This window comes from Meriones unguiculatus, chromosome 4, assembly GCF_030254825.1.
Source record: "Meriones unguiculatus strain TT.TT164.6M chromosome 4, Bangor_MerUng_6.1, whole genome shotgun sequence".
In the NCBI taxonomy this organism is placed as follows: Eukaryota; Metazoa; Chordata; class Mammalia; order Rodentia; family Muridae; genus Meriones; species Meriones unguiculatus.
The window spans coordinates 10,620,180-10,646,306 of record NC_083352.1 but is presented as its reverse complement, the minus strand read 5'-3'; the positions used below and the strand labels follow the sequence as shown (position 1 = coordinate 10,646,306).

Genomic DNA, 26,127 nt, shown 5'->3' with positions numbered 1-26,127 from the left:
GTAGAACAGACTCATGAGTCAGGATTCTACAGTGTTCTTTTAACAGGGACAGATACATAGATTTAAAAACACCCATGGATGTTTAATGCCAGCACTAGTTTTTGTGCCTTTCACAGCGCAGGTCTGCCTGACATTTTATCACTGCTTGTTAATACTTACAAAGGGTCTGTAAATGGCTCTGGTGTTCGCTGTCTATATAAGCCTGGCTTAGCTCAAAGATGCTCCCCACACAGATTGCATCGCAGCATGCAGCCTGCCTTTCCTTAGAGACGGGATATTTTTAATACTCAGTATTTTGTTGTCAGCACAAAATACTGATAATCACCGGGCAAATACTAAAGTTGGACATTTGGTTTGTAGAGTTTCTAAAAATGGTTACAATTTCATCCTCACGGGAACGTCGAATATTTTCAGTAACAGAAAATGACATACTAGAAGGTGAGCTTAAGACAGCAAGATCTCAGGGGAGAGAGCACTAGTGGACATAGCAGCATATTTGGGTTTCCCTGTAGAGCAGAGGGCTCCACCCTCCACCTCCTTGTAAGCCATTTTTTTCTCCAGGAATACTGCCGGTTCTGCCCTTCAAACAGGTATGGTTCCATACAATGCACTCACAGGCAGAGTTTCCATGCAATCAGCACAAAGTTGTTTAACTTAAATTTCCAGCTCACCATACTCCTTTCCACAACCCCAGAGATTATGTTCACCTGCTCCTGCCCTGCTCATCCCTCTGGGAACTTGGTTCCAGGATTTCTGCAGATAACAAAATCAAAATTCAAAAAGTCCCTTATGTAAAGTGTGAAGTTTTTGCACATGGTACATGCTCTCTTGTGCCTTACAGTTTGTTTCTGTGTGACTTAGGATAATCAGCATTCCAATGTGTCCCCAACACGTAGGCCTGCACTCTGTGAGCCCTGTGTGTCTGACTGTCCATCTGTAGTCAGTCTTGGGGCTCTCTGATTCTCTCAGGAGTTCCTCAGGCTGAGCCTGTGGTCTATGGCCTACTGCCACATTTCCGTGGCATGACAGATTCATACCCCTCCAAAATCAGAAGGCCACATTAACCCTTTCCTCTGTAAGCTGCCTTTATCATGGTGTAATACTGAAATACTATAAAAAGGAACTGTTGTGCCAGGTTATACCAGATCACTCAAAGGCAGCATAGAAGACAATACAGTGGTCTTGGGGGGTGGGTTGGCGGGGTGCTGGGATTGAGCAGCCATACCTTAGAATGGTGAAGCATCTCTCTCCACATGCAAACTCACTTCTGAAAAGGGCTCTAGATAACCCTCCGGAACAAAGTCTCACACTGATGTCATGAGGAGGCCTTTCCAGGTGTATTCCTCCATTACCTAAGTCTAAACTACAGCAAGGACTTTTAGAAACCTTTCAGGGTTCAAAGAATATTATGCAAAATATTATGTTACAATGGCATCTTAAATTCAAAATGAAACTCAGTGCATTTAATTTAAGTGTCACCTGGGGGCGTTTTTTTGTTTGTTTGTTTGTTTTTTATTCCTTGTGATTTTTGACATTTTATTATTAACATTTGGGTTAAATACTGCAGATTAAATTATTGTAGCTATTCTGTACATGCAAATAGCTTACGTTTTTCTAACTGGAAATTTTAAGAATGCTACACCTGGAAAATGAAGTGGGAATTGAGTATTTCAAGTCAGGCCTCACCTAGTGTGATATAGTCAATAGTAATTGTCAACTGGACACAAACAAGACTCATCTGGGAGAGAGTCTTGGTCCAGGACTGTCTAGATCGGGTTGCCTGTGGGCATGCCTATGGAGGATTGTCTTGATTAAGTTAAACAATGTGGGCAGATAGAGCCCACTGTGGCCATGGTCTGACTAGCTCTCTTAAGATCCTGCCACTTAGATTTCTCTACCGTGATGGGCCATAAACTGGAATTACGAACTAAGATAAACCTCTGCTCTAAGCTGCCTCTTGTCAGGGTGTTTTATCAAAGTAACAGAAATGAAACCGGGGCACCTTGTCTACAGTTATTCAAATTAGGAGTGTAAAGTACCGCGTCGTCTTCCTTCCATTTGGCAAAGGGCTGGAGAGCAGTGATTTTGAAGTATATCCTCTGTTTTCTTTAAGTATTTAGGTCAGTTCCTCAGAGAGAAGGATAGCCAAATTGGAGGTGCAATGCCTTAGGAAATTTCCCTTGCAGATTTAGTACAGCTGGAAGGATAGCAAGGCTTAGTACCTGTGTGAAGTTGTGTGGTGGCTTTTGTGTGCTTCCTCTGGTCCTTGTGGCTGGGGTTGGAGCAATGCTTCCAGCCCTCATAAGAGCACACTGCACTGATGGTGGTGTCTGGGATGGCAGCTCTGCAGCCAGTGTTCTTGCTCTACACCATCAATAATGGCTTTTGAGACTGCTCTGCCAACTACAAAGCATTCAGTTTTCCTTGAAAACCTCCTGATGGCAGTAAGTATGGGCGTGTGGGAAGTAATCTGCATGGACAAGAACTGACTGGTACCAGATGGTCAGGAAACCTTCCAAACGATGGAATCTGGCAGTCTTGGCTTAGATTATGTGATATATCTTAGCTACTTATCTCCTAGCTGAGATAAAATAGCTTAGAAAGAAACTGAAAGAAAGAGTGATTTATTTTGGCTCACAGTTTGAAGGGAGCTTGAGGCATTGGTCACATTGAACCTACAGGCAAGAAACAGAGGGTGAAAGCTGGTGCTCAATGCCCTTTTCCCATTTTAACTGTTCTGGGAATCAGGCCTGTAGAATTGTGCCACCCTTATTTAGGATGTGTCTCACTCCTTCAACTGATCCTCACAAAGCAGCCCAGGTATTGGTTTCCACAGTGATTCTACGCCCATCACTGTGATAATCAGGATAACTCACTGCACTTCCTATTCCATTTGCGGCATCCTTCAACTCTAGGATGCCATTTCTTGGTCAAGAGCTGGGTTGTGAAGGAGAGGAGAATGTTGTTCCAAGCAGAAATACTGATTGCTATTCTCTTTGCTCCAAAGTGGTGAAGGGAAACTCGATGTAGCATGACAGTCACTGGATTAATTTTTCTCAGTTCTGATGGTCCCTGGCTTCTCTGCTGGAGAGTTTACAGCCAGAGAAAGCCTCACCTGTACATGTGCATACTTCTATCTACATGTGGCTCCTACACAGGCTTTGCACTTGGGAACTGTAAGCAGTGGTCACTTTGGCTCCTGCCAGTCCAAAACCCAGGTTTCTAAAGTCAGCTACATTCTTTTTTCTTGCTCTACTGAGTTAATAGGAACCTATTTCTATATGTGGGAAATATAAAAGGAGCTGCAGGTAGCCGAGTGGGTGGCACATGCCTTTAATCCCAGCACTCTGGGAGGCAGAGGCAGACAGAACTCTGTGAGTTTGAGGCCATCCTTGTGTATAAAGTGAGTCCAGGACAGCCAGGGCTACACGGAGAAACCCTGTCTTAAAAAAAAAAGTTGAATTTTAAAAAAAGTTGAAAAAAATGTAAAGACATGAAACAGAAAAACAGAGAGAGAAGGAGAGAGAAAGAGGGACAGAGAGAAGGGTGACTGAAGATGGGTCATAGTTGAGAAGAAAAGCCCTGACCTGACTCTTCTCTTCCTGACCTACAGCTCCTCCCTGCTCAGTACCTCACCCCTGCATGTTCAGCAAGAACCACAACCATCCTTTCCCTCTGGCTTCCCTTGCCTGTATATAGTCCATGGACACATTCTGACATCCTTTTGCTTCCCCAATGAGCAGTGAGTTTGCTCCTCCACAGTTGCTATCATCTTCAGTATGACTCTGAACTTAGTTATGCATCCTACTGATTACAAGACATTTTTCTTCTAATAGTGGTTTTCAGATGGCTCAAATGAACATCCCTCAAATTGGACAGATTATGCAATCTGTGATTCTCCCTCTGGAATTTCATGAATAGTTACACAGCCCCATGTCCCAGGTTGGCTATCTTTCTCTTCCTCGTCATCTCTACTGCGTAGTGACTTAGGAAAGCTATAACTTATCTTGTAATTTTTATTCAAAAAAATAGATCACAGTAAGAAAATAATAGGATAGGTGATCAGGGAAACTTTAAATTGGGTGACTAGAAATAAATAATTTTATATAAGAAATAAGACTTCCCATAATTGTTGAGAAAGCTATGAAGAAGCAGAAAAGAAGAATAATATAGATTAAAAACTACATATGTCAGTGAGGGCAATTCTCAGTTATGTATTCATATCTGTTACTGATTTGACAACAAAGCTAAGTGAATCATGAATATCATGGCCTCATACCTACATTCCCTGATGAGTTTTCCACTTTTTCTTCTGTTTGTCTCCTCAGCGGGTCATTGTGGCTCTCCAGACTCCATTGTGAATGGCCATATCAGTGGTGACGGTTTCAGCTATAGAGACACAGTTGTCTACCAGTGCAACCCCGGATTCCGACTCGTAGGCACCTCTGTGAGGATTTGCCTGCAGGACCACAAGTGGTCAGGGCAGACCCCTGTTTGCGTTCGTGAGTAGAGTTTGTGGGACTGCCCTGAAGACCGCTTTTTCCCATTTTTCTGTGTAGTTCAGTCATTGTTCAGACCTGTTCCCTCTTGTGAGTCAATGGGAGGAGTGGTCTTTCCCTCTCACTGTCCTAAGTCAGAGTACAGTCCTGCTCTGATGGCTCCCCCTTTCCAGCATCCACTGTACTATCCCTCTAGATGCTAACCCTCCATACATTCTCTTGTCAGTTCACTTAAATGGCACCTTGTGACTCATGTCATTTGCTCATTTATAGAACATTCAGGGTGATTAGAGGAGGGTCTGGACACTCGCTTACTCTCATATATTGCCTGGTATTGGGGTTTCATGCAGAATAAAGAGTTTTGCTCTTCATTTACTCAAAACAGATATTTACATAGTGTGCCTGTTTTCAAAACCCATGACTTCAAAGGTGAACACTGAGTGTTTACACACTTCCCACTTCTCAGTGCAGACTTTCTGTCAAGAATGGCCTTCACCTTCTCGTGAAGTAAGCAGAGGTGTTGTCATGTCTCAGTAGCAGCTGTTGTCTCCAACGGTCCTCTGGACATACCGAGTCAGGCATGAGGCTTCACTTGGAAGTAAGAAGATGCTAACCAGATAAATAAGGAGAATTTTAACATGTCTTTGGCTCCTTAGTTGAGAAGTCGGTTAGCGCTCTGCTGTTTTGAGTAAACAGTGCTGGTTCTGAGGTGAAGGAAGTGGCTCTCCTGGTGGGAGTCACTTCTCACCATTACCCAAAAGGCCATAATTCTACATGTTGTTCCACTTCCCAGATCTTCCAAACCAGAACCCCACCTTTGATGTCTCTAGGAAACCCTTCCATTTCATGCATTTTTTTCATGTCTCTCCATTTGTTCTCAGTGACTCCAGGTGGGAGTGGGACCGTTATTGTGGGCAGTGACACTGACTTTGTTCCCACAGCCATCACTTGTGGACACCCAGGAAACCCTGCTCATGGCCTCACCAACGGCAGCGAGTTTAACCTGAACGACCTTGTGAATTTCACCTGCCACACGGGCTACCTGCTGCAGGGTGCCTCCCGAGCACAATGCCGGAGCAACGGCCAGTGGAGCAGCCCCTTGCCTATATGTCGAGGTAGGAGAGGTGTCTGGGAAGGGAGTATTCTGCCCTGAGGTACAGGCAAAGCACACACACACACACACACACACACACACGACCTGTCTCCATGCCATTGCCACTGTTTAAACTCAGTACATGCTCACAATATGTTCGCCAAACCCAAGAGTCTCATGAAATTCAGAGAACATTGTTTCATAGTCCTGAGGCAGCTTCATGAACCCCGTCTCTGCCTGAGTTTTCACCCATCCCAGCTAAGGAATCAAATGCATATACTGGGACAGGTTTGTCTCTGGCTTCTAATGCTTACCATGTGCAGTGGCTGCCGAGAATTGTGTGCACAGGTCTTTTCTGAGACAGAGATGTCTGGAGAGGGTGTTCCATGGCAGCTGTCCCATTCACTGGCATGGGAGGGGAAGCGTGAGGTAATCAGGCCTTTTTCTATTCGGCACCTGAGGATGCTTGCTACTAATTCCTCCCAAGATGCCCATGGGCCTTTGGGCTAATGAAGGCCATTCAGCATAAACAGAGCGTGTCCTGTACTGCTGAGACTGCCTTCTCCTCTCCTCCTGAGGCAAGAGGGTTCCCATCAGAGGTGGCCTAGCCTATATTTCCATGCGGTGCTGATGAGAGAAGCGCCATCTTTGACTGTGTTTGTGGTGTATTGACAGCAGCATTCCTTTAGGGGCACACATTAATATGTGCAGGCAGGTGTGGCTAAATAACAAGTATGTCCCAGATCTCCAACACTGCACTCGAAGAAAAATAATCAAACCATCACTGGCCAGTTCCATTTCACCATTTTTACACTATAAAAGTTTAATGGAGAAGACTGATTTGGAATTTATGCTGAAGAAGCCTATTTTTAGGAAGTAGTAGATTGGCCCCATAACTTCAGAACTACAGTGGTGGTCAATCTGATGCCTGATGAAGTGTAAGTACAATCCAAGGGGAATCAGGAAGCCATGAGGTGGCTTCCAGATCAACCTCTCCTTCTAAAGACTGTCTACATTGATTTAGAATTTACTTTCTTTTCCAGTTTGGATTTTTCTCGTTTGTTTATTTTCTTTGTAATTTATGGCTTTGTTTTTTTTTTTGTTTTGTTTTTTTACTCATTGTGTACTCATTGTACAAGATGTTGCTTACATATGGACATTTTCATCCAGCTATATATCGTCTGTTGAGCATATTCTTTCATGCCCCACATCCCCAGGTTTAGTCCCACTCTGAACAATTTCATACATATTTTCTTGTCGTACATACATACATGATTTTATGTAGCTATATATGAAATCTAGGGGCTACAAATGAGAGGAAACAGATACCTATCCTTCTAAGACTCATTTAATTTGCTTAATATGGCTCTACCACTTTCCTCTTGCCCCTACAAGTTGCATAGCTTTATTCTTCATAATGACTGGGGGAGAAAAGCTTTACGAACATGATATGCTTCGTTTTCTAGTGGTGAATTGTTCCGATCCTGGATTTGTGGAAAATGCAGTTCGCCATGGGCAACAGAACTTTCCGGAGAGTTTTGAGTATGGGATGAGTGTGATGTATCATTGCAAGAAAGGGTTCTACCTGCTGGGATCTTCTGCTCTGACCTGCATGGCAAATGGCTTGTGGGATCGCTCCTTACCCAAGTGTCTAGGTGAGTGGGACTTTTCCCAGGATTCTTGGACACAGAAACAAAGGAAACACCAGCAACTGAAATGTATTTCCACATAGTCAAGTAAACAGTGTATGTTAGCTCCTTCTCCTTCTCTCAGGGGCAGAACCACTATTTCTGCCAATTGCCCAGAAATTACCAAATATCACTTAAATTAGTTTAATATAAGAGGAAAGGAACTCTCACTTCTGCCTCTGTATGGCCACCTTGTCTGCTTGCTTTATTCTGTGGCACAGGCTTACTCTTTACCTTCATGGTAGCCATAAATCTCAGTGTCTTCATGCCTCAGCCTTCCTCTCTGCAGTTCTAGCCAATGGCTTTTATGTAGACTTCTGACCTGTTTACTCAGCATCCATGAGTGAAAAGGTGGGCTTACCAGAGAGAATGTATCTGACTTCCATGGCCCTTTCAGTGAGGCCAACAGTGGCCCCAGCTGACAGACAGTATCAGACAAACCTCACATGGCCAGGGGAAGGGACAGCTCTGTGAAGGGTAGAGGTGATTTTCTCACAGACAGAGACCTACATGGCCACCATGGTCCCAAAGAACTTGTCTGGAGATGGAGATGGACAAGAATATATCTGTCTACACATGCTCCCATACTGTGGTGCTTTTCTCTCAAAAACAAACAAAAGTAGACAATCCTGTAGCACTAAAAGAATCATCTCCCATATTTAATATGTACATATAGAAAGTCTCATTGTCTTTGAGCTTCTTAAGTCAGGGAAACAAAGCAGTCCTTAAAATCTAAATGCCATTCGATATTCCTCTATTGAGAATTCTCTGTTTAGCTCTGTACCCCATTTTTTAATTGGATTACTTGATCTGTTGATGTTTAACTTCTTGAGTTCTTTATATATTCTGGATATTAGCTCTCTGTCTCATATAGGGTTGGTGAAGATCCTTTCCCAATCAGTAGGCTGTCATTTTTGTTCAGAGGACAGTGTTCTTTGCTTTAGAGAAGATTTTCAGCTTCATGAGGTCCCATTTATTGGTTGTTGATCTTAGAGCCTGTAAACAGAGAATTCTCAATAGAGAAATACTGAATGGCAGAGAAACACTTGAAGAAATGTTCAACATACTTAGTCATCAGAGAAATGTGAATCAAAACAACCCTGAGATTTCACCTTATAACTATCAGAATGGCTAAGATCAAAAACTCAAGTGACAACACATGCTGGAGAAGATGTGGAGAAAGGAGAACCCTCTTCTATTGCTAGTGGAAATGTAAACTTGTACAACCTCTTTGAAAATCAAAGTAGTACTTTCTCAGACAATTAGGAATAGTGCTACCTCAAGATCCAGCTATACCACACCAAGGCATATATCCAAAAGATGCTCAAGTATACAACAAAAATATTTGCTCAACCTTGTTTGTAGTAGCATTTTTGTAATAGACAGAAGTTGGAAACAACCCAGATGTTCCTCAGTTGAGGGGTGTATACAGAAATTGAGGTACATTTACATGATGGAATACTATTCATCAACTAAAAACAAGGAAATCATGAAATTTGAAGGCAAATGGTGGGAACTAGAAAAGATCATCCTGAGTGAGGTATCCCAGAAGCAGAAAGACACACAGGCTATATACTCACTTAAATGTGGATATTAGACATATAATATAACATACTAAAATCTGTACACCTAAAGAAGCTAATCAAGGAGGATGACTCTGGGTAAGATGTTCAATCCTCATTCACAAAGGCAAAGGGGATGGACATCAGAAGAGGGAGAAAACAAGGAACAGGACAGGAGCCTACCACAGAAGGCCTCTGAAAGACTTTACCCAGAAGGGTATCAAAGCATATACTGAGACTAATAGCCAAGCTTTGGGCAGAGTGCAGGTAATCTTATGAAAGAAGGGGGAGTTAATAAATGCCTGGAGGGGACAAGAGCTCCACAAGGAGAGCAACAGAACCAAAAAATCTGAAAACGGGTGTTTTCTGAGACTGAAACTCCAACCAAGGACCATTCATGGAGATAACCTAGAACCCCTGGCACAGATGTAGCCCATGGCAGTTCAGTGTCCAAGTGGGTTCCCTAGTAATGGGAACAGGAACTGTCTCTGATATGAACTCAGTGGCATGCTCTTTGATCACTTCCCCCTCAGGGGAGTGCAGCCTTATCAGGCCACAGAGGAAGACAATGCAGCCACTCCTGATGAGATAGACTAGGATCAGATGGAAGTGGAGGAGGACCTCCCCTATCAATGGACTTGGAAAGGGTCATGGGTGGAGAAGAAGGAGGGAAGGTGGGATTGGGAGGGGAAGACAGAGGGATCTACAAAGTGAATAAACTGTAATTAATAAAAATAAAATCTATCTTTAAAAAAATCTAAATGCCACCTTTGTGGTAATAAAGGAAAGAGGTGGCACTTTGGCAGCAGCTTCCATGCTACAAAATCCCACCTACACCTTTCAGTTGCAGCGCTTTGAGGTGGATAAGTAGAGTAGAATTGCAAGTACTGCCACTTCAAGTAAGTATCCCTCATAAGCCCCATACAGAAGCAGCCTTAAATTCAAACTTTAACACTATGGCTACTTTCAACAGAGAGAAAGAATGATGCTGGATGCTCCGTGTAGATAGATGTGCTGCCTCTATGAATGTGCCCAGAGCCTTCTCCCTTCAGCCTGTCTGCAGCACACTTTCCTCAGCTGCACCCTGGCAAGTTTTCCAGGGAACTTAGTTGGCTTTGTTGCTTCCCTTTTGCATTGTTCTTGCCTGGGAGATTCCCATCAACCATTGCACTGATGCTGATGTGATTCAATCTGCAGGCCCTGGGATTTAACAAACTCCTTGTTCCTTGACTAGCTGCTCCCTCCCCTCACTGTCCCACTTGTTGTCCTTAACAACCAGACTGTGGGAAGGGGAATCTCAAAGGAGAACTTTGCTTGCTCCAAAGAGGTTCAGCCTCTTCTTTCTGCTGCTATTGCTTTGTGTCTTGGATTGTTTCCTTTTGTTCTCTTATTTAACCCAAAATTGGTCATTTATTCAACAATTGAGTGTTTGTGATCTAATTGGCTTCCTTTTAGGACTCTAGATCAATCTTGGGTCTGCACTGAATGAATGCTAATGCTATACAGATAAAGAAGGCTAATGTGACCCTGGAGAGGGCTCTGCCTTCCAGCTCCAGAGCCTCCTCTCTGGTCCACATCACTCCTGAGTTGCTAGTAATCAAATGGAGTGAGTCTTGGGTATTGAATTCGTGCTTCTGAATAAGTATCTGGCAGCTTTTGCTTAGCTAGTCACCTACATGAAGCATTGCGGTTTATCAGTCCCTAGCTGTATTTGGTAATGCAGAGGGAAACGGATCTAGAGTTTTCAGTACTTAAGGACTCTATTCATCCAGATTCTAGAACTTGCATTTTTGAAGGGTGTTTACAATATATTATGAACTTGGGTGGACATGATTTTAAGTATATGAGAGAAAATACTACGGTGATTTTTTTAGACTATGTTGTTGGTGAGTCAGTTTTTTGCTTGTTGGTTTTACTTACACATTTTAGGTCACAACCCAATAAAAAATCCTAACTAGACTAGACAGATGAGCTTAATTAAGTACATTTAATCTTGTCTCCAAGCAAAATGTATGATTATCACATTAGCTGACAAAGTAATAAAAATAGTTCTGATAGATTCATATGGCTTTTCACTTGAAAACAATGCCCGTTCTGCTCACATGGAATACAATCAGAGCCAGACAGGTAAAGTTGGGCAGCTGTTTTTCTCCTTGAAGTCTGATATGTAAAGTGCAACTTTAAGCAAAGCTCTCTTAAGAAAAGATATTACATCACCACAACCTTTCCTTTCTTCAATAACTAAGTATGAAAGTACCATCTGGAAATAGCCATTTCTTATCTGTAGAGACATGGTTAGGTCCTGTTCCTTAAAGAGTAATGCTTGTAGGACCTGTATGAGATCCTTACTATGCAAAACATGTATCTTCACTTATTCTAATCTCACTTTCAGCTATATCTTGTGGGCATCCTGGGGTCCCTGCTAATGCTGTCCTAACTGGAGAATTGTTTACATATGGAGCCATAGTTCAGTACTCTTGCAAAGGGGGCCAGATCCTCACAGGCAATAGCACAAGAGTCTGCCAAGAAGACAGTCACTGGAGTGGAGCCCTTCCCCACTGTTCAGGTGAGGAACTCTATGCTCAGAATATTGGATAAGTGCACACCTGTTTGTAATGATTCGAAATACATCACTAATAAAGACTGATCACTGTAATCTCTGGCCCCCACCACAGGGGTCACCAGCACTGACATCTCCATCACAGCCTTTAGCCCTTATCCCATAGGTCAATACCATCTTCACCATCATCCCTGGTCCCCATTACACAGAGCACCTTTAGTCTATCACAGATCCACATCACATACGTCAGGAACAGCATCATCCTCACCATTATTGCTGGTGCCCACCACGAAGATCAACATCATTTCATTCACATCCCTATCAATAAGACACATCACATAGTGCTGTATAATTCTCTTCAGCATCTCTGTCATTATCCCTGCTTTCTATCATATGAGTCAGCAGCAGCACCTACCCTGTCCTCACAAGCCCACCTCATACCATTTCCTTTGCGTAGATTTCTTATTGGCCTGCTGGATGGAATTATTGCTTGCCTTGGTCAAATTTATTATAAGCTTTTCACTCTATTTTCTTACATTTTCACCTCTATTATCAGTAATCACCTTCATCTTTTTATCATATTAATTTTCCTAAGGGTGATTTTACAGGTGAAATGCAATATGTAGATTTAACTATAAAAAGCAGAAACCTTTGCGTTCCTTTGTAGCTGGTACAGCTAAGCCCCCATTTCTCTCTTGCTGCCTACATCACTGTCCTGGGATGCTACTGTGATCGCATCTCAGTATCTCACTTTTTCCCAAAAGATCCCATTTTCTCATTGGCCATCTCTATATTTTGGTGACAGAGAAACAATGCCTTAAGTCTCTTCCATGTTAGGAAGTATGAAGAGGAAAGGTTTCTTTCCAGATGCCCTGTGTTGCAAAAGCATAGTCCATGTTAAAAGCATATTTAAGAAACCTTTAATTTCATAGCTTTTGAAGTTTTACCTGAAAACAACTCTATTAATCAAGTCCTGTATTCCCTGTGTTTTGTCCTCCACAGGAAACACTCCTGGATTTTGTGGTGATCCAGGAACTCCTGCACATGGGTCTCGCCTTGGGGATGAGTTTAAGATGAAGAGTCTTTTGCGCTTCTCCTGTGAGATGGGCTACCAGCTGCGAGGATCTGCAGAGCGCACCTGCCTAGTGAATGGGTCCTGGTCGGGGGTACAGCCTGTGTGTGAGGGTGAGTGGTTCAAACCCTGCCGTCCTCCCATGCATTCAAACCACAGGCTCATCCTCAAGTGCCCGGAACCATCCTGAGGGGTTACTACATGGTGATAACCCTTGTCCATTTGACCCCTTCTCCCAAAAGTTTTAAGAGCATCAGATAAAGTTATGAGTGAGCCCTAGAGATACCCAGACTGTTCCAAGGACCCTATCACAGTAGCTCTTATCATTTGACTGTTTATCACACAAACGTGAGTTTCTAAACTGATACTAGGCTGTGACTGGTGCCTTGTTGTGTGGATCCTGGAGGTGAAGAAAGGAGGCTGAGGGACAATAAGAAGACGAAACTCAATCAGACAGGATCTCCACAGGCTGAGAGAACTTCAGTTCCCATAGATTCCACCCTGCTGATGCCTTCATGCACAGGAGATGCAAAGCAATCTAGAGTTATCATTTGTGTGGCATTTTGGCATAAGTACATCTGACTTCAGCAGGAGTTAGGGATGGTCCAACTGTCAACAGTGCACACCATGAGTCCTTTCTAGTACCAGGCCAGGAATCTGCAAAGTCTGCCTTAGGCAAAGATGAACTGAGATGTGTTCCATAATGATGTGCTTAAAGTTCAGGAAACAGCATCAGAAGGTGGGCAGTGTCCCTTTAACTAATAGATGTCCATGTAACTCAACATCTCGAGTTTTAGGTCTCAAAAGATTATGCTGGCATACTTTTTGTGTGGGTAAATTCTTTTCTATACAATTTGAAGTACTTGAAAAAGCTCTTGCACTCTCACCACAGGGGACAAAATCTCTAGAAGTGTTAAGCAAGGCTTCAGGCAGCAGTTCCCTAGTCAAGAATATTTCTAACCTGACATAATTGTCTCTTCTTAATCTACTAAAAACCTTACATCCCCATGGGAAACTGGAATGAATTGAAAAAGGAACTCATGAGTCAGGAAAGAAAAGCTTTTAAAACTTTCATAAAGATGGAATGATTTTTCTACCCATAATAGTTTAATATTACATACCTGTAGATTTCTATTACATTATCTTGGCTTTGGTTAGTAATTGGTCTTGTGATCACAGGCTCATTAGCAAATGCTTCCAAGTCCCCTGCTCAGGAAGTTCTTTCACTATAATGATGTCATTTGATTTAAGTTGCATTGAGTAAGTCTTTATTACTTTCTCATAACTTTGATAAACATTAAATTTTAGTAAGCAGTAAAAGTGTTGATGGAGATAACCTGAGCTACATGGTGTCTTGTCATTACTACTTATAGGCAGAATATGTGACATTCCACACATTATAGCAATTGGGAATGTCTTCTATAACCCTTTACATGTAAACTTTGAAACCATTGTATACATTAACTGAGAAAAAAAAATCAGAGAGTTCAGTATGGTGCTACTGCCACTGTCTAATGCGACATCCTAGGTGGGCTCTGCTGATATTAAACAATAAAATGTTGAGTATTAGCTAAGTTATATTTCAATGTAAATTAAGTTAGACAAAACTGTCTTAGCAAAATATGTTACATGATCAAAATAGGAAGTAGAAGATACTTTTTTAAGTACAATTTCTTTTTAATTTTGACATTTTTTTAAAATTTTTATTAGTTACATTTTATTAACTCTGTATCCCAGCTGTATCCTGCTCCCTCATTCCCTTCCAACCCCACCTTCCCTCCCTTACAGCAGGGAGGGTAGAAGATACATTTTAAACAAAGAATAAAACCTAGAAACAGAATATAGTGGTCATACCTTATAATTTACAAAGTGTCTTTCTTCTTTAGAAACTGCAAATAGAAACTATTTCTTTTAGTATCATCTGTCACAGGTTATCAGTGTCACTCCAAAAACACAGACTGACAGTACCTTCTGTCTACACTTCACTGGTCTAGACATCCAGTGGATGTTTTCTTACTGTTAAATGGAAAATAAAGAAAAAATCTAATTATAAGTCTTACTTTATAAAATGCGACATTTAAAAGGAAATGTCTCGGTGTTCAGATAGCATCACTGTGGTATAAGCTCATTAGCATACATTTGCTTATAAGATAAACTGAGTGATTCATGCCAATTAGTTGATTCACGTTTTCCTGCATAGGTGATTTGGAAAGCTGTACACATGGGTTATTATAGCAAATATAGTGAGTTAGAAATGTCACTCTCATCTTTGGACTACATATGATCCCATTTTTAATGTTTACTTTTTGAGAGACTTTCTATCAGTAAAACTCCACAGTAGCTGTGACACTCTAGCTGCTAAACAAGTGTGCATACTGAATGAGTATCACTGTTGATTAGTGGTGACTGACACAGGCATAGTCAGGGGGCACGGATCAGTGTGCTTTGTATTTGTCTTACAAACAAGAATCAACTCAACTGGAGCTCATGTGCATATTCTACATGAAATAGCAATTGGCTGCTTTATTCCGTATTTTAAGGGAAATGCATCTTTCTTTGCTCTCAAGACAAGCTTTGAAAGTGGAGCAACTAAACATGAAAGAATGTTTCAAACTCGCTGACCACTTTCAGAGAATTTCATGCTGTGGTCTCCTTATTGCTTCTCCAGTAACTGTCGCAGGACACATCCTTGTGCTGAGGCCGAGGTAAAAATATGACAGTTATTCTGTTGATGGTCTCATATAAAAATGGCAAAATAGTCAACACTGAAGCCATCACTCTGGTCTGTCTCCAGAAGAGGGTGTTTCCTCTGTGCCATTGCTATGGGGCACACAGTGAGTGAGAGTCCTGCCCTGTTGCACTGAGCATCATTAACTGAGGTCTCAGTGCCTCTAGGGAACATCAGGATACATTTTGGAGTAATGCAAAATGAAATCATGTGTCAGTCAGTTACACATCTGTGTGTAAATTAGATAACATGAGGGAGACTGCTCTCCAGTAGGTACAGACGTTTACATTCCTGAGACGTTTTCTGCATCCCAAGTGAACTCTCCATATAACATATGACCTTATTTTCCCAGATTTCCAACAGATAAAGACTGCTGTGAAGGAAATCTTTGAGCTCTAATGCTTTTATAATACTTTTTAAAGTTCATGCTAATTCTACCTCGCTTAAAAGTATGTTCAAGCTTAGAATAGTAAGGCTTTAGATTTCTTAATACTATAAATCATGTTTTCATTCAGAAAAGTTGTGAAAGTATAGTTTTAACTTTTGTGGCTAATAACAAATAAATGTGCAGGTGAGGTAAGATAAAGTCATAGTTTATCCGATATAAAGATCACTACATTGCTATGAGGAAGCTAACCTCATTGCTCTCTCTCCCTTCCCCCCCTGGCCCCCCATCTTATGCTTCTGTCCTTGCTTACTCCCTTGTGGGCCATTGTCTTTGCTTCCTGACAGCTGTGTCCTGTGGAAACCCTGGCACCCCCACCAACGGGATGATCCTCAGCAGCGATGGCATCCTCTTCTCCAGCTCCGTCATCTATGCCTGCTGGGAAGGCTACAAGACCTCAGGGCTCATGACTCGGCACTGCACAGCCAACGGGACATGGACAGGCACAGCCCCTGACTGTACAAGTCAGTACCTGCTCAGATGGAGGCAGGGTTGTGGTGTGGGGGCTTGATGTCCATCCGTTGAGAATTTGGAATTTCCATATATATTGATTATTTAAAATCATTTGGTGTGATGCTTTAAGATTCTGCTTCTTAGCTGGGCATGGTGGTACATGCCTGTAATCTCAGCACTCTGGGAGGCAGAGGCAGGCAGATCTCTGTGAGTTCAAGGCCAGCCTGGTCTAAAAAGTGAGTCCAGAACAGCCAAGCCAAGGCTAGACACACACACACACACACAACCTGTCCAGAAAACAAGAACAAAAACAAAGGTTCTGCTTATTTATCTTATACAGATGAAAGTTATTTAAATGGTGTAATTAAGGAAGAATGGTAAAGAAAGGCAAGGCCTCTTTAGCTTCAGATCACCCACTTTAAAAAGAAATAAGTTGTTTGTTCTTGCCTGTAGCTATGGCTGTGTCTTCATCAGGAACACCAAGGAGAGCATCCATACTGCCACCTATCAATAGAGCAGCAATCCAAACACAGCCCCTTGGCTGTAGGTCTATAGAATCTGAGCTCTGAGTTTGGGCACCCCTCTGGTTCCCTACTGTATCTCAGAGTTTGGTTTCTATTGTGCTAATTTGCACCTCTCTTTTCTGCTACCTGCTTCTTAGTCATCAGTTGTGGGGATCCTGGCACACTTCCCAATGGCATCCAGTTTGGGACAGACTTCACTTTCAACAAGACGGTGAGCTATCAGTGTAACCCTGGCTACCTGATGGAGCCCTCAACGTCGCCCACCATACGCTGTACCAAAGATGGCACATGGAATCAGAGCCGGCCCCTCTGCAAAGGTATGCATCACCATTTATTTGCCATTGTGGACAGGTTTAGAAGTCTTTAAAAGATTGTGCTGTGTTCACTTGTGCTTATGAAGCTGTGCTTCAGAAGCCAGGAGTCCCCGGAATTCCTCTCAACCCATTTGTGAATATCTACTCATTTTATTTTCCTGATTGACTGGTAGCAGTTTTATAGATGGGGAGATTGAGTCATGGAGGGGTACAGTGAGTGCCCCAAGCTTAGAAGTTCTTCACTTCTCCCTGAGTGGAGAAGGTAAGGCCCGGGTGGTGCACCCTAGTTTTAGAGTAATGCTCCTCAACCTTCTAATGCTACAGTCCTTTAACACAGTTCCTCATGTTGTGGTAACCCCCCAACCATAAAATCATTTTTGTTGCTACTTCATAACTGTAATTGTGCTACTGTTATGAATTGTAATGTAAATATCTGTGTTTTCCCATGGTCTTAGGTGACCACTGTGAAAGGGTCGTTTGAGTGCCCAACTTGGGGTCGCCACCCACAGGTTGAGAACCACTGCTCTAGAGGGTGTGTTTGGGAAGGTCTCTGAAGGAGGCTTGTGAATTCGTTGTGAGGATCCCTGAGTTCTTGATGGCCACAGCTCGTCCCCATCCCCCGCCTGTGAGGGGACATGCTGTTGGGTTAGCATTGTTCTTCCTGGTGTTTCTAAGGATTTCCCACTCTCTTTTACTTCATTGGTCACTCAGCATCTCATTTGCTTTGTAACAGGCACCAATGAATGTGTCATGACACTTTTCAGCTGTGTTGGACAGGGTAGGGTCAATGGTTCACAGTGAGAATTGATGATCCCACACTCTGGCTGCTTCTCTCTTTAAGTAACTGTGTCTCTTTAAGTAACACCTATCATACTCCTAGTCAGCACCAGCCCCTCTCCCCCCATTTTCCACTCCAACTTGGCCTTTTCCCCACTATTCACATGTTTACCTAGAGCCTTTCCCAGGACAGTCCCCTTGTACCAACACGTGTTCCTCCGGTCAAGTTTTCAAGAAGTATTTACTGAGCAAATGACTGAATGGGCAGAAGGTCCAGTGTCAGGACCAGGGCACTCTTCTACCTGCTGAGTCTGCATGGCAACTGGGGTGTGCCAGCATGCGCTACCCCCAGGAGCCGGCGTGTGAGTACACACACTTGCAAGCCTGTCCTCTTCTTGCTGCCTTCTGCCACTGGTTCCCAAGTCAGGAAGTTCTCATCTGCAGAGTGAATTTTCACGTGTGGCTTAGGGACACTTCCCGTTTTATAGTGACCTCTGGAGTCGGGGAAGGATGGGCCGATCAGCCACCACCACAGAGAGTGGATGAACTCCAGAACTCTAGCAAGTGTCATTTCACAGAAGCATGTTTATCCGTTTATGAATTCATTTTTCTAGAAGTCATTTGGGGTATCTAGGGAGATGGTTCATTGCCTAAGAGAGTGCATTGCCCTCACAGAAGAGAAAAGTTCGTTTCCTAACACCCATGGCGAAGGCTTACAACCACGTGTGACTTCAGATTCAGAGGATCCAACACCTCTGACATCCTCAGACATCTGTACCCAGATACACCTAGGCACACAAAAATACATGTAATTAAAATCTTTAAAAAAATCTTTATTCATAAGTGCATGAACATTTTTGGGTAAACTATATGCTACCTTTAAGTAAATAAATTATGGATGCCAGGAGAAAAATCTTACCATCTGTAACATAATCCGAAGGTGTTACTGATGTCATGTGACCAAGTCCTCCTTAGATTTGTTCTTAATATCAGGATTAAAATGGCAAAGTCAGCTGTTTTCTTTCTTTGGCCGTGTGTGTGACCAGCACAGAGGATCTGATCCTGTCTCATTTTGAGTTGCTTTGTATTTTTACTTCATTGTTATTTTACATATTCAGTCTGAGCTAAGGCAGAAATATCTGGAGAAAAACTCTTGTGTTGTTAATGTTTTTTGCCAGTAGTTATTTCTGTTTCAAAAGGACTTAGTGATCCCTGGGGAAACCATGAGAGGAGGCAGAGTGGAAGACGTGGCTGCAGGGACATAGATACAGGTGTCTGAGGAGACCAGAGGTGTTAGATCCCCTGGAGCTGGAATCATGGGTGGTTGTAAGTCCCCAACGAGGGTGCTTGAAACCCATCTCGGCTCCTCTGCAAGCGCAACGCACTCCCTTAGGTGCTGTGGTGGTATGACCGATGGCAAGATCTAGGACGGGTGCTGTGGCACCAGCCGTGGTCAGAGTTGTGGTAAGAGGCACAGAAAGAGATGTGGTAGGGGGAGGGGTGGACATAAACAGCCCTGCTGCCACGCCGATCAGTGTTTGACCTGTTTGTTCTTGGCAACAGCTGTCCTATGCAACCAGCCTCCCCTGGTGCCACACGGGAAGGTGGAGGGATCAGACTTCCGCTGGGGGGCCAGCATAAGCTACAGCTGTGTGGACGGCTACCAGCTCTCCCACTCGGCCATCCTGTCCTGCGAAGGGCATGGAGTATGGAAAGGAGAAGTCCCTCAGTGCCTGCGTAAGTCCTACTGTGATGTGTGTCCTATGACCCTGGTCACTCCGGGGCACTTCCAGCAGGGTAGAGATGTGTAACTGGTCAGACTGTGTAAACGCTGAGCCTTGAGCATATAAGGGCAGGTGCTGTTCTATGTCTGGGGTCCCCCAGAGATTCATCAGTCTGACCATTAATATATTTTAACAAAGAGCCATTTATGTAGAAACTGAAGCCAGATCTGCACCTTCTACCACCAGGGATTCCAGAATGCAGCACCCAGCCTCCTCAGTCAGGGATTTATAAAAGCAAAGAATACAAAGTTACAATTTGTTCTTGCAAGCAGGTCAGACCCTGCAAAGCTTATTTACAGCAGCAGAAACGGGAAGTAAAATTTTAACCCCTAATAGCCTTTGACAGTTGGAGGTCTAATTTGCTTTATAGTTCTCTTAAGCGCAGAGATTTTAGATGTTTTGAACATAAAGTTACCCATCAACACAACACTAGCTATTGCAGTGCCTTCTCCTTAGGAGTATGCTGGCTTAGAGCAAACTCTGAAGAATCTGAAATATCTAAACAGGATTAAGAGGGTAGTCTGGTCCAAACATGCTGAGTGCTGACCTGGCCTATTTATTTCCCCAGCTGTATTCTGTGGCGATCCTGGCACTCCAGCAGAGGGACGGCTCAGTGGGAAAAGTTTCACCTTTAAGTCTGAGGTCTTCATCCAATGCAAGCCCCCGTTTGTGTTAGTGGGCTCCTCCAGGAGAACCTGCCAGGCCGACGGCACGTGGAGTGGGATCCAGCCTACTTGTATAGGTAAGGCACTTCCACAGCTGAGGATGCAGGAAGGGGGGCTGCAGAATGAAGAGACATTACTACAGAGACTCATTTGTGGGTGTGTCATTGATGGTGTCCTTGTGTTATAGCTCTGAAGGGAAAGGCTTTCCCATTGGAGGCATTGCAGCTGTGAGGGGAAAGGCTTCACCAATGAAAGTGTGACATCTCTGACAGGGGAAGATCTCCTCTATGCAAGTGTTACATCTCTGAAGGAAAAGACAACCTGTCAGTCAGTTGCCAAGAAATACCACAAAGTCACACCACACAACAAATCTCAAAGATTTATTGGGAAAGACATACAAGGGTGGCTACCCGAGCTTGGGCAGGAAGCAGCAGGGACCTGTGCTGGGGACAGGCTTATGTAGGGTTGGGGGAGGATTTTCCAGCATGGAAATTTCCAGGGTGGAGAGTGATGAGATTTCAAGACAGTCCTAGGGATTTGAGGGTCAGTGATGGGTGGGTGTTGGGGCTCAGGGATTGGTAGAATTTCATGCTCTGGAATTGGTGGGTTGGGGGCCCAAGGATTGTGAGGTTGGGTAGGTTTTCAAACTGGAAAGTGGCCTCTGACCTTTACCCTACAGCCCTGTGCAAGGACCTGGTCAAAGTAATCATAATCAGAACAGATGAATAATGTTCAACCTCCTTCAAGCCATGTAAACTGGGTCATGAGCATGCTGGTGCTCTGACAGATTCTTCCCATCCTGAGCATCTCCATCTCTAGCTAGCTCAGTTTGCATCTTTGTCACTGAGGGAAGACTGTTCTGAATGATGCAGTTATTACCATCCCCTAGCAAACATCCCCGTAGCAAAAAGGCTGCTCTTACTGTGAATTAATATTAACCACACACATTTACTGAGGCTCTTATGCAAATTTACAGTAATTAATAAGTTGAGCCTGGGAAATTTTCTAAGAAATCAAATAGTTTTATGCTTAAAACTAAAGACAACATTAGAAATAATTTCCATGAAACTTTTTATTCTGACTCTGGGAGTATCTCCTGCCATTTTTCTTAAGTGCTGCATGGCAGACAGCTCTGCATTAACTGAGTCTACCCTCTCCAGACTTCTCAGTACATTAGTACATCCACAGGACAAGGAAAAAAAAACCTTTAAAAACAGTATCTGTGTTACTCTGTGCAAGCACCTGGGATCAGCTACAGTGTAGCCACTTCTCCAGTTATATCCCATAGTTTTGAAAAACACCCCACAAGTTTCTGGAAGCTTCCACTTGATTATATATGTTTTTCATTTTGAAAACTTAAGAATAATTAGGAACTTAAGGAAAACAGGGACTAAAACTAATATGGATAAACAACTGTGATGACCATGAAGTAAATCTGTACAAACCAAAAGATTAGAGCAGAAAAATGATTGGAGAGACTTAAATATTCAGGAACAAGTATCTGTGAGCAGAGGGACTTACTGGAGAGAGTGAGAAAGGATGGCCTGTTCTCAAAGAGAAGCAAATATGCAGATTAGATGTGAATATGCAAATGCACTCCGAATTGATGAAGCAACACGGATGTCAGAGAAGATAAATGCAGCCACTTATTTCAACAATTCATATAAATACCATGTGCATTTGAAAATATATTCTAAATTTGCAAGATCTTTCAATAAAGGTGTTATAACTTATTTTTAATTGTGTATTGCAGATCCAGCACACACTGCCTGCCCAGACCCCGGTACTCCCCACTTTGGAATACAGAATAGCTCTAAAGGATACGAGGTACTTCATTATCATTTTCTGTGTCCCAGATTCATGAAACCAAGCTGATGGCAATCATATGTGTACATTGATTATCTCTTAGCTTATTCATATTATATTTTTGCAAAGAAAATCCATTTTCTCAGGACTTCTCCACAGGAGCCTGTGAATATCTTTATTAGCATGGTGCCAGTGACTATATTAATTTTCATTGGGAGGTACACATGACTCTACACTTTCTGTTTAGTGACAAAAAGGACAATTATCAAGTCAGATTGATTTGTTACTGACACATAGAAAACTCCCTTTGAGGAGTTAGCCATTGACACACATGTCCAGAAAGAAAAGCAAAACCAGAAGAACTGTGTTCCGGCCATGATATCCATTCTCTATGTGAACTTGTAAAGCACCTTGGATTGTTGGCAAATGCATATCATTTTGGGCCATCCTTTTTGCCTCTAATAATGTTGTGCATTGTTAATACAGTTAATGGGAAAATGACTCAAATGAAAGATGACAAATTTGATCTGGCAAGCATCAGCCACCCTAAGTGTGATTTCTTCAAATGACACCTGGCCCCCTGTGACCTCACTCAGACACCCAAAGTTAGATGTGTTTGCTGTTTTCAAGTAAATCACCCCTCCTATTTGGAATAAAAGTCTTTTCTCTCAGGAGTACTCAAGTGTTCCCATTTTTACCAATTCTATCCATCTTTTATTTTCTTTTCTTCCCTTTTGCCACTTCTTTTTGGTGTCTCACAGAGTAATTCTCACAGTAGATGAGAATACAAGCACAGTTTGTATTATGATCCGGGTATGGCCTCAGGCTTCAGACAAATGCCTTCTGAAAGGTAAATGTTCAGTTCCAAATTACTGGTAATTTAGAAAATAAATGGCTGCTGTTCTCATTGGCTCACCTTACTGTTGGTCTTAGCCTATCGAGGCATGACCTACAGTCACAGAGATGCTAGAAATAGCTGTGTTCCTTAGATGCACACAAGAAGCTGATAAAGATGGAGAAATGCCTCAAGGAGAATTAATAACGGACAGGTCCTCACAACATGCCTCTCTGTCTTTTAAAAAAGATATGGATATGGCATTTCAAAGCTATGGCTGGACCTGGGAGATGCAGCCTCCCCTGGGTCTAGTTTCTCTTTCACTAGAACCAGATGTTTGTTTTCTTGAGCTGTGTGCTGGAATGCCAGCACCATGAAGGACGCTCAAGTTCTGGAACTTTCCTACTTGCCTTGTACAAATTGTGTATGTGGAGAGAGTGCCTGTGATTATCTAGTCAGCCCTATCCCATTCAGTCAGAGCTCAGGTCAGACACCTCGTCAACTACCACAGATTGGCACATCCAGCTGAAGCTGCTTTCCCGAACACAGTGCTAGGGTTTCTTCTGCCAGGAAATGGCAAGACTCTTCTCCTCTGCCTGCTGGTACATTCTGTCACTGTGTCACCATGAACCTTGAGAGGTCATATCCAGTAGAAGCCATCCCTGATTGGAAGTAGGCAGGCTGTTATTTCTCTCCAATTGGTACCCATTCTTAATTAGAACCTTCTGAATTACAGACATTTGCTATCATGCTAAAACATACTCTCTCTACCCAGATAAACATGTTGATTATCAGATCTTGCTCCTGCTCCCTCTTCCTTAACCCCCAGTACTCAGCACATAGTCCCTTTGGAGTGTGATGCTCTGCCATGCATCTAGACACTGTGAACTGATCCCCACAGTGGCTCAGTACAAAGATGGCTGGTACACCTTCCCTGGTCCTGGGGTGCTGTCCTTCGTCTGCAGCCCTCTTCCTTCTCTCTTCAGGTTGGAAGCACTGTGTTCTTCAGGTGCAGGAAGGGTTACCACATCCAAGGCTCCACCACACGGACCTGCCTTGCAAACCTGACATGGAGTGGGATCCAGACAGAGTGCATACGTAAGTGCGGGTTCTTCCTCCACGGCAGAGTGTCTGCAAAGAGCTCTGCTTCCAGGGAAGCCAGGAAGAGAAGTGGGCTTGTGTTGTTTCTTTCTCATCCTCTAATTCTAAATTTGTGTATTTCTCAAAATGCTCCTAAGGTTCCTAGACTAGTCAAACCAACAAGGATGAGGGCTTGGTGGTAATGATCTTCAAGATCTGAAGCATCAAACATTTCTGGGGGTTAGGGGAGTGAGTAACAGTAGACAGCAGACGACATAGAACTAGGTTCCCAGGGTAAGTGAGGCAAATGCGAGAAACCCAAGACAAGGAAAGGCTTCAGGCTTGGCAATGCCTGGCAGAAGATCCTGAGCCTGCAGTCATCTTTCCGTCTGTTTATGCTCCATTTACCGAACCAAGGATTGAGGCCTAGACTCAGCGTGGTGGTTCAGCTGGAAATGCCCTGGAAGTGTGTAACAGCTGATCATTTCAACAGTGATGGATGGAGGGGATTTTACTTTGTGATTCATCCATGAGAATGAGAAAGTAATGTGGGAATGTGAACTAAACGATTCATGTCACCCGCCACGTAGCATAGGCAACCCTGTGCCTCGCTATGTTGGCCATAAAAGCGTTAGTAGAATGCTTTGAAAAGTTATTGTAATGGCAGGCAAGGTGGAATTTATTGTGTATTTCTTTGTCAGAGTAATCAGGTGTGCACTTATTTCAAAGCTAACATATCTCGTGCAGTATTCAGCCATGTGGAAAAGCCATGTACAGAGTGTGTGTTATACACCCACCCACACAGGTGTGTGTATGTGTGTTGTAAAGCTTGCTATAATGCTATAATAAAGATTGAAAACTTGCTAAAATGTCAACTACTAATAATACTTAAAGCAACTAAATTCACAGCTGTAAAATGGCAGGCTTGTTTTATATTCTTCTTCCAAATCCTTAATTGAAGACACTTGTGGGGCTTAAAAGGCAAGGTTATTTTTTTCCCAATTTATAGTTCTTTAAAAAAAATAAGAACTTATAATTTTATAATTAAACTTCTAAAACACATCAGATTTTAACATTCATTTCGTTAAGCCATAAATATAATCGATGTCACTCGACAAGAGTCAAAACATATATCTGAGTATGCACTGCTCCACATATGTTAGCTTATTGGAATGGTTATTAAGGGCTTTTAAAGACTTGTTTTCATTTTCTGTTTGTACATGTCTATATGAGTGTTGCTACGTGTGTGTGAGTATGTACAGAAGCTAGCAGAAGGTGCCAGGTCGCTGACGTTGGAGCACTAGGAGGCTGTGAGCCACCTGACAGGCTGGGGTCCACACTCAAGTCTTCTAGAGAGGGGCAAGTTATCCTTTACACTGAGCCATCTCTCCTGCCCACTTAGCATTTTTTTAACTTTATTTGATGTGCATTAATGTGAAGGTGTCAGATCCCTTGGAACTGGCATTACAGACAGTAGTTGGGAGCTGCCATGTGGGTACTGGGAATTGAACCCTGGTCCTTTGGAAGAGCAGACAGTGCTCTTAACCACTGAGCCATCTCTCCAGCCCTGCCCCCACTTAGGACTTTTAATATTTCTCTTATATTTTGCCACAGTATTCTGTTTTTATCAAAGCTAGGATCTGCCTCTAAATTTACATACATAAGTATACACACATATGTGTATGATATATATGTGTGTATATATGTATATAGAAACATGCTGTATGTGTGTGTGTGTACCTATATCTCACATATGTAACCCCTAACCCTGTGTAGGTGTTTTCTCTGTTAGTTCCTCTGGACATCTGTAACGTGGTAGTTTCACGGCACACAGGGAGTCCCACTGCTTTGTAACGGAGTGAATGCCTTTTCAGCCCATGCCTGCAGGCAGCCAGAGACCCCAGCCCACGCAGATGTGAGAGCCATCGATCTTCCAGCCTTTGGCTACACTTTAGTGTACACGTGCCATCCGGGATTTTTCCTTGCTGGTGGATCTGAGCACAGGACGTGTAAAGCAGATATGAGATGGACAGGAAAATCACCTGTTTGTAAAAGTAAGTCCCTGGTCGAGGTGTGAAGTACAGATGTAAAGAGCAAGGGAGAGCTGGCCCTCTGGTCAGGCTAGTGTGCAGGCCAGGAGACCCTCAGGCGACATTGTAATGGAGCAACAGTGATCCATAGTGCCTGGATCTGTGAGGCGGACATGTGAGTGTCTTACACAGGGCCAGGATTAAATGGACAC

At 43.0% G+C, this 26,127-nt stretch overlaps 1 protein-coding gene across 2 annotated transcripts in view; it reads left to right on the top strand.

The window, feature by feature from the left end:
• Csmd1 (CUB and Sushi multiple domains 1) overlaps positions 1 to 26,127 on the top strand; it is a 1,585,983-nt gene that overhangs the window by 1,540,709 nt on the left and 19,147 nt on the right. For both annotated transcript variants that reach the window (XM_060381443.1, XM_060381442.1), the window contains exons 53-64: positions 4,329 to 4,502; positions 5,441 to 5,614; positions 7,059 to 7,247; positions 11,235 to 11,408; positions 12,405 to 12,587; positions 15,935 to 16,111; positions 16,762 to 16,941; positions 19,279 to 19,452; positions 20,068 to 20,241; positions 21,918 to 21,991; positions 23,792 to 23,903; positions 25,760 to 25,939. In XM_060381443.1, coding sequence (XP_060237426.1) covers positions 4,329 to 4,502; positions 5,441 to 5,614; positions 7,059 to 7,247; positions 11,235 to 11,408; positions 12,405 to 12,587; positions 15,935 to 16,111; positions 16,762 to 16,941; positions 19,279 to 19,452; positions 20,068 to 20,241; positions 21,918 to 21,991; positions 23,792 to 23,903; positions 25,760 to 25,939 — 1,965 coding nt within the window. The remainder of the gene's footprint in view (positions 1 to 4,328; positions 4,503 to 5,440; positions 5,615 to 7,058; positions 7,248 to 11,234; positions 11,409 to 12,404; positions 12,588 to 15,934; positions 16,112 to 16,761; positions 16,942 to 19,278; positions 19,453 to 20,067; positions 20,242 to 21,917; positions 21,992 to 23,791; positions 23,904 to 25,759; positions 25,940 to 26,127) is intronic.